Source organism: Staurois parvus, unplaced genomic scaffold (genome assembly GCF_062004578.1).
Source record: "Staurois parvus isolate SC_StPar_1 unplaced genomic scaffold, SC_StPar_1.0 ptg001067l, whole genome shotgun sequence".
In the NCBI taxonomy this organism is placed as follows: domain Eukaryota; kingdom Metazoa; phylum Chordata; class Amphibia; order Anura; family Ranidae; genus Staurois; species Staurois parvus.
In genome coordinates, this window is record NW_028318863.1 from 194,512 (window position 1) to 207,683 (window position 13,172).

General features: G+C 39.4%; 1 protein-coding gene across 1 annotated transcript in view; it reads left to right on the plus strand.

Moving 5' to 3' along the window:
• The window catches only part of LOC149440590 (rho guanine nucleotide exchange factor 33-like), a gene marked incomplete at its 3' end in the record, with an annotated part of 159,047 nt that overhangs the window by 113,188 nt on the left and 32,687 nt on the right, over nt 1–13,172 (plus strand). The window contains exons 5-6 of the mRNA XM_089658429.1: nt 2,345–2,439; nt 7,778–7,837. Coding sequence (XP_089514555.1) covers nt 2,345–2,439; nt 7,778–7,837 — 155 coding nt within the window. The remainder of the gene's footprint in view (nt 1–2,344; nt 2,440–7,777; nt 7,838–13,172) is intronic.

The window sequence follows — 13,172 nt, forward strand, 5'->3', positions numbered from 1 at the left end:
GCATGGAGGAGCTCAGCTATGAGGAAAGATTAGAGGAACTGAATTTATTCTCTCTTGAGAAGAGGAGATTAAGGGGGGATATGATCAACATGTATAAATACATCAGTGGTTCATATAGTGAACTCGGTGTAGAGCTATTCACCCTCATCACAGAGGACAAGGGGGCACTCTGTTACATCTGGAGGAAAATAAATTTAATCTCCAAAAACTAAAAGGTTTCTTCACAGTGAGAGCTATGAAAATGTGGTTGGTTCTGGCCAGCTCAGTGGATTGCTTTAAAAAAAGGCCTGGATTGTTTCTTAGATACACAGAATATAACTGGATACTAACATTTACAGGTAAAGTTGATCCAGGGAATATCCGATTGCCTCTCGGGGGATCATGAAGGATTTTTTTTTCTCTGCAGAAGCAAATTGGATAATGCTTTGCTGGGTTTTTTTTGCCTTCCTCTGGATCAACTGTGGGTGAAGGATTATAACTTTTTTTTTTAATGGTTGAACTGAATGGACTTTTGTCTTTTTTCAGCCAGACTAACTATGTGACTATGTACAGTAACTGTGTATGAGAAATAGCTAAGTTCATTCACCTTTACTTGCTTAACCTGAGCAAGATATAACCAGTATGCTTCTTTTTTGTTTAATTTGCATCTGGTTACAAATTTATGTAAGCCACAGCTTTCAGAAAAAAGGAAGACATGTTCAGAGTTAAAAATGTAATTTCCCTATTCCTGAGAGCATTTTTAAACTAATTATAAAAGGTGTATTGTTCTTTATATTAATAATAGGGTCACCCTGTGTCTAATTAGAAGTAATTCTCAGTGCAGACTAAAGAACCTTTGGTTTCTTGTTAGAAGATAGGAGGATGGAATGATCTAGTTATATTTCAAAGCTTGTATAGTAAGGGAAAAATAGTATTATACCGAAAAACAAAAATTATAATATATTGAAGATTAACAATTCATATATGTGGTGGCAGCATGGATTTTCTTTATTTGAAGCTATTCTAAAGGTTAATTTCTTTCTTTTTTTTAAATAACAAACATGTCTATACTTACCTACTGTGTGCAGTGGTTTTGCACAGAGCAGCCTGGATCCTCCTCTTCTCAGGTCCCCCGCAGGCTCTCCTGGCCCTTCGCTCCTGTCTGGTGTCCCCAATGCAAGCAGCTTGCTGTGAGGGCACCCGCTGCTCCATGTGTCCATTCACACACGGAGTTGCAGCTTGACCCCACCCCTCTCTCTACTCATTGGCTGACTGGCTGTGATTGACAGCAGCGAGGGCTAATGGCTCCCACTGGCTGTCTCAGCCAATGAGGAGGCAGAGATGCGGGACAGCCAAGACTGTTGTTCACATTGCTGGATCGCGATAAGTCTCAGGTAAGCATTGAGGGGGCTGGGGGAGTTGCTGCACACAGGTTTTTTACCTTCTTTCAAAATAACTTTACAACCACTTTAGGGCTTTTTCCCCTATATTTTTATCTGGTGATCCATCCAGTAAAACACTTTCTGTCTTAGACGTCTTTCACACAGGCATTCCGTATGTCTGTTTTTCATCTGTCCATTTACGAATGAAAAAGGGAAAACCATGTATTTCTATGGACTCATATGGATCATCCGTTTACATCCAAATAATATCCGTATCTGATAACATCCATTTTTTTGAATGGAAGAAAACCCTATTTTTTTGTATAAAAAAAAAATGGAACAGACGAAAAATGAATGTGAACAGATGAAGAATGGATGTAAATGGATGAAAAAATGGATGTAAACTTATGAAAAAACGATGTAAACAAATGAAAAACAGATGTAAACTGATGAAAAAACTGATGTAAACAGATGAAAAAATGGATGTAAACGGATGAAAAAATGGATGTAAACGGATGAAAAAAACGGATGTAAATGGATGAAAAACAGATGCAAACTGATGAAAAAACGGATGTAAACTGATGAAAAAACGGATGTAAACTGATCCATTTTTCTTTGAAGAAACATAACTGAACTGATGAAAAAAAGCGGAACACCTGTGTGAAAGGACCCTTAATGTATCTCGCCTTCACTGGAGAAGCAATGGAGACTCCGTTGGACAGCATTGTCAGTCTGTGTAGTTGAAAGTATTAGATGTACTAGCAGATTTAGATGGACTTGACTAACAAATTAAAGCTGAATTGCAGCTAACACTTTAAGCAGCTATAGCAAACCGTTTTTTGTTCTTTTGGTATAACATTTTTACATAAATAAATATAATCCAACCATTATGAGCCTCCCATCAGTGTTAAATGGATTTAAATGGACACTGTTTATCTATGTTGTGAGAAGTTTGTGTTTGCAGTGACTGTTGTTATTCCTAGAAGAATCCAGAAGGAAGAGAATACAACCCAAGCCCAGAAATCCAGCCATTCTGAGTCCATGATGGCTAATCAAAATTTTAACAACCTAGAGAAAGGTACAGTTATACTTATGGTGTTTTCGTTTTTCTGAATATGGATTGTATTTGCAGTGAGTTATCTTCAGGTATTATTTTATTAGTTATTACAGGTACTTATATAGCACCATCAATTTACGCTGCACTTTACATATATATTGTACATTCACATCAGTCCCTAACCCTCAAGGGGTGTACAATCTACAGTTCCTAACTCACATTCATACATACACATACTTGGGTCAATTTAGACAGGAGCCAATTAACCTACCAGCATGTCTTTGTGTGGGCAGGCACAGGGAGAACATGCAAACTCCAGACAGGTGGTGCCATAGTTGGAATTGAACCAATGACCCTAGTACTGCCAGGCAGAAGTGCTAACCACTTAGCCACTGTGCTATGATAATAAAATAAATATCTAGTGACAACTCTGAATTTGGAAATGGTAAGTTCTATCCTTGGAAATGTCCTTGATTCTGAGCACTAACTTAAAAATGTTTCCTTCTACACATGCTAACCTTATTGTTGTTAATGTCCTCTTGCTGCGATACCTGCATTTGAGTTTTTAGACTCAATCAATCTGATGTGGGCATCACATCAGAATGATGTTTTTTTTCTTTTTTCTTTTTTTTTCCACTAATAACACATTACCAAGGTGGCATTAAGAAGAATGAAATCATGGTACTGTGACAAATCTGTGAAACTGCATGGCTGAAGAGGGACCAGTCAAGTGCATTTTACAATCTGAGTCCCCCATAAACATGGGAAGCCTGTTAGGCATTCAACCAACAGACATCCTTCCAAAATCAAAATACTAGTTTTGAGCTAACAAATCCTATATGGAAGAACTGCAGGCTAAGTGTAAAGCATGATATCAGTCTTAACTATGGAACCATTAACATGCCGGAAATTACTAGCTACATTGCTTGAAAATGGAAATACAGGGTTCAACATTTTGAGTCTGTGTACTTGAATTATATCATGCTAACTTGATGGCATATCTTAAGCAGATCAAGTAAGCTTTTTCTGGGTTTAAGCCTTAAATGTATTCCCACTTTTGCAGTCAATTTTGAAAAAAACAAACATTATACAGTATGTATATTATGTGTTCCCATTCAAATAGCATGCCTATTTTTCTTTTTTAGTTTCTTACCTGTAAGATATATTCTCAGGAGGAGGTGTCATGGCTGACTGTAAGGTTTTTTTAAATAATGTTACAATGAGCCTGCCCAAGTTTGTCCTCATTACCATACTATGCAAGAAACTCAGCATCTACACCTTTGACCCTTTGTTAGGAAAAATAGTGTACAGACAGGGTTAATTATGGCAAAGGCAGTTGCCCAGCCCCAGTGGTGTATTTTGGTTTTGTGCTGCTCTAGGTAAGACTAAAATCGGGAGCGCCTCCAGCTAAATTTGTCCCACTCCTTCATCTGTAAACTCCACCCCTTCCTCCTTGGGCATAACCTCTTCCTATTATAGATCCACCTCTTCAGAGGAGGGGGTTATTGTGTAGAGTGGGGAGGGGGTTATTGTTTAGGGTGGAGAGGCAGGAATGGGGCTATTTTTTTTATGGTGGAAAGGTGAGGTGGGGGTTTATTGTTTAGGGTGGGGTATTGTTTAGGGTGGAGAGGTGTAGAGGGGGGTGTTGTTTATGGTGGAGAGAGGGTTATTGGTTAGGTTGAGGCGGGGGTTATTGTTTAGTGTGGAGAGGGGTTATTGTTTAGGGTAGTGGAGAGGGGGCATTATTGTTTAGGGTGGAGAGGGGAGTTATTGTTTAGGGTTGAGAAGTGGAGAGGGGGTATTTTTTAGGGTGGAGAGGTTGGGTTATTGTTTAGGGTGGAGAGGTGGAGAGCAGGATTATTGTTTAGGGGGGGAGAGGTGGGGAGGGGGATTATTGTTTAGGGAGGGGAGGGGAGTTATTGTTTAGTGGGGAGGTGCAGGGTTTATTGTTTAGGGTGGAGAGCCAGGGAGTGGGTTGTTTAGGAGGGGAGGTGGGGAGGGGGATTATTGTTTAGAGTGGAGGGGCGGGGGTTATTGTTTAGGTTGGAGAGGCATGGAGGGGGAAGGGGGAGTATGTGGGCTTTAGAAATTCCACAGCTGCCAATCACTGCCCTACACTACAACACCCAGCAGACCCACCCTCCCCCCTCCAAGAAGTTCTGCAGCAGCTGAGACACCCATGGAAAGTTGCAGGTGTGGGGAAAGGAAGAACACGCCTCAGGGCAGGACACCTTGGCACTGGGACACACTACTTGCTGGGCAGAGCAGAATCAACAGGCAGCCGCCCCAAGCAGGGGAACAGCAGGTCGCCGGGAAGAGGCTCCAACTAAGCTAAGGGTGTGGGGTTGGCACAGGATGGGCGGGAGAGTGTGCGTGGGAGCGGCAGGAGGGGACAGGGCAACTGCAAGAGGGGGCGCGGCCAGCAGAGGAGACACTGTATGTGGGGACACTTAATGCCTACTGCAGCTGTAGTGCCTGACAGTATCATCCATGGATGCAGTGTATGTCGGAGGCCCATGTTCAGTGAACACCCTGCACCTATGGATGATATGCCTGGGGCCACCCCCCTTAAAAATGTCACCCAAGGCAAATGCACCCCTGTCTGCCCCCTCATAAACAAGAAAATGTCCTAGGTTTTTTATTCTTGTTCAAGGGACCTTAACAGAGCATCTAAAAAAGGTAAGTTGAATTTTTTTTTTCTAGTTATGCTACATCAATGGGGACATGTACCAAATATAAAGTAAACATGGGCTGAAAAAGTGGAAACGCACTTTAAGCTGGTCAAATGCTAATTGAAATTAGGCTAGTTTAGCAGAGACCATATAAATTTGGATCAGTATGTTACCGTCCCGCTCGACAGAAGATCGTTTGATTGGTGTTTTCTGACAGTGGTAGATCCAGGCTAGAAGGATTGCTTCATCCACCTTGTTTGGGTGGATGGAGGAATCTGTAAGTTTTTTTTTTTGTTGTTCAGTCCCCTTCCTGAATGAATAAAAAGGAACTATGCGTGGCCAGCATTAGTTAGCAATGTTATGCCATGTGGAAGGATTGACTACCCAGAAATGTAAGTCCTTGAGTGTGTAAGTAGCAGTTAGGGGCATAGGCAAAAGGTTAGTTGCTGCCCATGGCAATAATTCGATTTCTGGTTTTATTTTTTGCATACAATTAAACGGTACTATATTAATAGTGGTTTGCATTGACATTTATCTTCAAATTTGTTTCCTTTCTCAAATTTTAGGCTTTATGCACACAGGACGTTAAAAACTCTCCTAAAAGCTGTCCTTCTGGCATCAACGTTTTTGCAGAAAAAACACCGGACGCTTGTAAAAGTATCTAACGCTTTTACAAGCATTTAGGCGCATTTACAAGCATCAATGACTTAGGCGTTAATTCATTTCATTGGCTAGAATGATAATTTACTCTGGCCATTGAAATTAATTAAGGGCTCAAGCACTAAACACGCCTAGCGTTTAGGCTCATTTAGATACATTTAGCTGCGTCAAGCATTTTTTTCTGCAAAAATGTTGCTGCTCCTGGATGCTGTGGCCCTGGGATTTATTTTCCTGCTGGTAAACGCGACTACTACTAAAAGCTTCTAAAAGTTTATGTGTGCATGGACATGGGCATAGGATAGCATAGAGGGTCATTTGGAAGCAGTAAAAAAAACGACTGACACCCCAAAAAGTGGCTGCATGAGGCCTTAATCAATTGACTTGTTTAGGATGAATATATAAGGTAATTTAATTTTACAGACGCCATTGAAAATTGTCGTCATTTTACAGGTATTATTACTTCAGTCTTCTAGTTAACTGATCAACTAAAGCTGCAAACTTTACAACCTGAAGCAAGTAAGGTTTAAAGTGACCCTCCCACCACCACCACCCTTTGCCGGCTAGGGCAAAGAAAAGACAAATTTATTTCCTAAGGAAAAATAGAGTAAAAACTGTTTGTCCTTCTCCTGTTGCAAAAAACAGCTTAGCTAAAATCAGGAGAAATCTTCAGCTTCAGAAATCACTTACTCCTTCATCAGTCCCTATGATTAGGGATTTTTGGTGTATTAATGTGATTACTGTTTCAGCCAACAGAAAGAATGTATCCACATATCTTGGTATAGAAGACTTACACTAAATGAACTAGCTCAATATATACTTTTATTGAATTTATAATTTAAGACTACAATGCCACTGCTAAAGGAAATGTCAAATTATATTGTGGTTTGTGTCTTCACTTTCACCTTTGGGAACATGTTACATGACAGTAACTGACAGTAAAGCTGACAGTACTTGTAGGCATTCATTCACAGAGCCCCACACAGCCACGCACTTTCAAATTGTGAAAGGGGGTGCGGGAAGAAAATCCCGTGACAGCCCGCTGTAATGGGAGAAAGGGGATCGTGGAGCAGTAACATGTTACATCTTCCACCCTAAAAATGGGTGTTCCACCCATTTTACATCTTCTACCCTAAAAATGGGTGTTCCACCCATTTTTAGGGTGGAAGATGTAACATGTTACTGCTCCACGATCCCCTTTCTCCCATTACAGCGGGCTGTCACGGGATTTTTTTCCCGCACCCCCTTTCACAATTTGAAAGTGCGTGGCTGTGTGGGGCTCTGTGAATGAATGCCTACAAGTACTGTCAGCTTTTGTGCATGACAGCTTGTAGTTCTTAGTAAACTATGAAGGTGCTGGTGAGCATCCTTGTAGTTCATTGATTCTTTCTGGACTGAAGTAACTGCCCAACTGTGTCAGAGGTACGGGCAGCCAGCTACACTGACAACTTGCAGAAGCTTGACACTGCACCTTCATGATCTGCTGATCGTGAGTGCAAGGCTCTCCAGTCTCCTAAGATAAAAATAGTAAATGTACATTTTTTATTTGCAAAATATGTGCATTTAGTTTATTTTTTTTTAATTAACTTGTCCTTTTAGGAGATTTACCCTCACTGCGGTGAGGAAAAAATACAAAATTTTGAGTTACATAGTTACATACAGTAGTTAAGTCCATCTAGTTCAACCAATAGAAAAAAACTAATAGAAAACCCCCATACACATTATCCTATACACACAGTTGGTCCACAGGAAGGAAAAAAAGTATGATCTGATTTGTTTCAGCAGGGGAAAAATATATTTTCACCAAAACAAGAATAGAGGCGGAAATTTTCCATTCCTGGAGAGCTGCACCCATACTCCCTATTGTATCTATCAAAGAGAAATCTCCTCCAGGAGAAAAACTAACAGGGATGTTTCCTATTCCTTGGTCTAGCTAAAATTTAAAAAAAAATGTTGCAAATTTGTTTTAGATATACTGTTATTTTTCAGCAAAATAAATATGGTAATATTTTTTTTTTACTTTAATACAGGTACTGTACCTAGGTCAGTGAGTGCTGCTAGTGAAAGTATTATAGCACTTACAAATACAAGTGAGTAAAAAAAAACTATTTTCTTCTAGGTTGTACAAAAATCTTCTGGCCATACTGTTAGATTTTGAATTCCAGATCTACATAATTTGCCAACAAGTATGTAGTGTTAAGACTGAACAGCCTATTCAAATTATAGCTAATAAGGTAGGGTTCAAAACTTCAAAACTTTGGGCACATTCGAAAGCGCTTCAAAACTTTGGGCACATTCACTTGTTGGAGAACTTGTGATATGCAGTGTGTTAACATGTAACTATTGTAAGCAAAATGAGGTTGATATGTTAAAAAATTTGAACCAGTTCACTTTGACACTATAATAATAGGTGTTGTCATTGTAACACATATCTGTAGCAAAAAATAGGGCTTCCACATATGGCGAAAAAGTGGTTACTTATAATGACTAAATTGCATTTGTAGAAAAAAAATATCTTTATTGAAATATATATTCTTGTATCAAAAAATATCAATTTAGTTAAAATATACTGTAAAGTGCCACCAGCATTGAATGAAAACATTAACTGGTTTACAGCATGTGCTTAGAAAACACTAAACAACAGACAGGAAAAAGTATTTTATAAAAAATGCGTTTTGCTAGAACGTAGCGTAGGTTCGTCTGGATGACAGGCGGTACTCTATTGGCTAGTTTGCTCTCATCAACCAACCTAAAATGTCATAGCTTTACTATACACCTGCACTCATATAAAAAGCCAGCAAGCATACTGTAAGTGTATATTCAAATCTAAGGCGATAACAGTAATATCGAACCATGTTACCCATCATGTATTTCATTTCGTCTATGGAAAGAGTTACCAAGGAGACTGGTCCCAGGTGTTGAAAAAGGTAGGTAAATTGATGAATGCCAAGGATACAGATATTGAAAAACAGTCATTCAAATATTGAGACAATTTCAAGGAACACCTGGAGATTCATCTCTACATTTAATCCTACTGGGGCTAAAGTTTTTAACTCAAAAATCCAGCATTTTCCTTTTGTAACAGTATCCGATCAAACTAACCAAGTCTTGGGGATAATTTAAGCATATAAATGCCTTTTCAATTTTCAAACAAGTTTGCTTCCATGGTGGGTAGCAAAATGTTTTGCTAATGGTTTTTCTAGGTTCATTTTTTTCATATGTTTGCCTATCCGTATTTTAAGGGGTCATTTAGTTTTTCCTATATATAATTTGTCACAGGGACTGGACAACATATAGATTACTATAGAGCAGAAGAACAATTGATTAAATCTCAAATTTGATATCTTTTCTGTTCTAGGGCATCATAAAAGGTGTCTGTGCAGTCCACATGTGTCTGGCATTTCCCACATGGATAGGCTCTTCATTTCCCCAGAGTGGCAAAGAAAAGAAATTAGCTATGACATTTAAGAGCATGTAAGCTGCAACATAGGTAGCCTTTCAATCTTAAACACTAAGCCCTCGCTTTTTTAATTGATATTTTCTGTACACTGATCTGTGGTTGTGGATGCTGTTCATCAGAACTGACAGATACAGCTAAATTGCAATAAATTATAAGATGTATTTATCAACACCTTAGTAGTCAGGACTATTTCCCAAGCAAATGTTGGCTTCCTCCAGTGTGTTGATTCAACTGCTAAAAGTTTTTTAATTGCTTAATACATTTTTTTAAAATGGTCTTCGAGCAAAAAAGTGACTTTTTTTTTCTTTGCATCGAGAACAAAAAAATATTTAGTAAACTTCCACATCATCACTTTGCGGTAGCATGCAGGTTCTAATGAGTGTTGTGACCATACCTGGCACTGCATGAACTGCAGTGCCATTCATTGCAGCACCATACAATTTGAATGGCATACAAATGCACTGTCAAGTCCCAATCAGACTTGTTAGTCACAACAGTGCCCACAAAAAAACATATTTTAGTGAGGTTACTGCAAGATGCAAGGGTCATATGTGTTTTCCATTAAGAATAGGCAGTCTTAATGTAGAGCACATGACTCCATGCAGATCAGGTCCGAGTTGAAATATTACTATAGAGGCAGTTCACGTTAAACATAGATGGGTGGAGAAAAGATAATTTTATTTAGAGAGTAAGGATCCACTTTAAAGCTGGCAAGGACAGCAACTGCTCTCTCACAATGACTATAAAACTCAAAGTGTGACTCCATTCACTTCTACCACAGCCAGGGGCGTCCCTAGGGTTGGTGTCACCTGGTGCCGGAACACTTGATGACACCCCCTCCGATGATCCCCTCAGGATGGATCGGATCTGCGGATTGAGCATAATGGATCGGAGTCCAATCCATTATCCTCCCCAATCCGCAGATCTGAACCATCCTGCAGGGATCGTCGGCTTGCAACCTATACGGGGTTAACTGATCTCTCCACAAGCTCCACAAAAAAGGTAAGTTTTACGACAAATTCAAGCAAAATACTAATTACTACAAAATACATATTTTCTTAGTTTGTTAAATCTACACATTCTTACAGTTCAAGCCCAGCAGTCCTGGTAAAATAATAGTCACTGAAGTGCAAAAAGAGTCATTCTTTACTTGACAACATTCATTTTATTAACCACCTAAATACTGGACACTTTGCTACTCTTCCTGCCAGGCCAATTTTCAGCTTTCAGTGATATCACACTTTGAATGTCAATTGCACAGTCATGCAACACTGTACGCAAATTTTATTCAGTCAACACTGTTTTTTTATTTTTTGTGCTATAATTGAAAACATATTAAACATTTTGGGGAAAAAACACTTTTTCTCAGTTTCTGTTATAAAATTTAGCAAATAATCTTTCTTCATAATTTTAGGGCAAAATTTATTCTACTACATTTCTTTGGTAAAAATAACCCAATACAGTGTATATTGTTTAGTTTGTGTGAAAGTTATAGAGTCTACAAACTATGGTGTATATATATTTGAAAATCAATCCTGATGTACACTCTGCCTCATTTCATGAGGCCCTAAAATTCCAGGACAGTACAAATTCCCCCAAATGACCCCTTTTTAGAAAATAGACAGCCCAAGTTATTTAGTAAAAAGCATGGTGAGTTTTTTGAAGTTGTAATTTTTTTGTCATGATTTTTTGAAAATTAAAACAATAAATATTTTTTTTTCCGTAAAGTTATTTTAATAAGTTATTTTTCCCACACATTATTGGCATACTTATAATTATATGCATAGGTGGGTCCAAAATCCCAGGAGCACCTTCAGGAGTTCTAGGAGGTTAAATTACACATTTAATTTCCTGACTACCTATCACATTTTTGGAGGACCTTGAGCACCAGGACAGCAGAAACAGCCATAAAATGACCGCATTTTGGAAAGAAAACACCCCAAAGTATTTTTTAGGAGGCATGGTGAGTCTTTTGAAGACTTCAGTTTCTTACACATGTTTTTGGAAACCACAGAAAGAACATGTAAATTATTTTTTTTACACAAAGTTGTCAATTTAATAGGATATTTCTCACACATAGCATGAGCAGACTTAAAATTACACCTCACAACACATTCTGCTACTCCTTCTGAGTATGGAGATACTACATGTTTGAGACTTTTTCACTATCTTGCCTGCTTATATACCAGACGTTGTATCTTGTGTATCACACAAATCAACCAATTGTATAAAAACTGTACCGCCTCTTTATGAGTAGTCAGGGAATATAGCTTAGTGTAGCAACACCTACAGCATTCCCTGGGGATGGCTGGGACTGGACAGGAACATAGTCAATCAGACATACAGATGGGTCAGTTCAGGCACAGGCAGAGACATGGTCAGCAAACAGGCAAAGGATCAATCCAGGCAACAGGCAGAAATGTGGTCAATACACAGGCCAGGGTCATACCAGGCAGCAGGTAGAGCAACACTACACTGGTGTAGCGATGATCAGGAACATTGTTGCTGGCTGCACTGGTCTTGTGACACTGGGGACTAGTGTGGCAGCAATCAGGAACACTGCTGCTGACTGATACTGGTCAGGTGACACTGGGACTGGTGTAGCGACAATCAGGGATAATGTTGCTGGCTTACACTGTTGTACTGACAATGCAGCTGGTGTGGTAGTGATTAGGGACAATATGACTGGTTTGTCAATGATCAGGGAAATTGAAACTTGTGTGGCGGTGATCCGGTTCAATATGACCGATGGACGGTAATTAGGCACAAAATGACTGGTGTGGCGGTCATCAGGGACAATATGGATGGCATGGCGGTGATCAGGGACAATATGACTGGTGTGGCAGTGATCAGGGACAATATGACTGGTGTGGTGGTGATTAAGGATAATATGACAGTTGTGGTGGTGATCAGGGACTATGACTAGTGTGGTGGTGATCAGGGACTATATGACTGGTATGGTAGTGAACAGAGACTCTGAGTGGTGTGGCGGTGATTAGGGATGCTGTGAGTGCATGGGGGTGATTGGGAACAGTGATTGGGGCGGACACGTGGCCCTGATTCACTAAGATGTGAGTCTATCAGCAGAGTCTGACCATTCAGGCAGACTCCGGTCAATCAATCAGTCGTCTGACCAGCGTCTAGCAAGCTCATTAACGAGCGTCTACTTTGCCATTAGTGAATGTGGTATCCTGTCTGGCACATTTTTAGGTGCAATACCAGATATATTCGCTAGATGGCGCACAAGCACAGGCTTTATTAACATTGGCGTTTTTTCTGATAGCAAAAGAGAATTTTTAGAATGTAATAAAGAGTACAGCTGTATTAGAATTTTCTTCTTTTTTTTTTTTACAGTTTCTCCAAAATGATCAGGAAAGTAATGCATTTACTAATGAATGTCATACATTCTATTTTCAAATGTTAAACATTTTCACACTTATATCTCAAATAATTTATATACTTCTAATTTCCCAATATAGTTATATATCTTCATTCTCTTTAATCACATAACTATTCTATGTTAAAGACAAGTGCAGCGCTATAAATGCATGTGATCAATAATGAACGCATGTAAAAACCAAAAAGTGCAAAGAATTGCAATAATGATGTAAACTGGTAAATCGTGCTAAAATAAGTTCATATAATCATTCCTGAATAATGGAATGTCCTTCGTGTGAGAGTACCAACTCAGAGAGTGCCTATGAATGGCACGTGTGGTCTCTCCGTGACGGACAGTAGTGCATGAACTCGTGAAAGGTAAACCACCCTTGGGACTGGTCTACACTCACCAGAACAAAAGTATTAATGTGCATGGGTTATACACATCGCACATCTGGGGGTGCAGCGGTATGCTGGCAGCTATGGGTTAGTCATCCAACTCCATCCATCCATCAGGGTGGGTGCCCAAATGGTCCTGGGGAGGAATTAGCTCAGCCACAGGAGCCATAAAGGTGCTCAATAGTGTA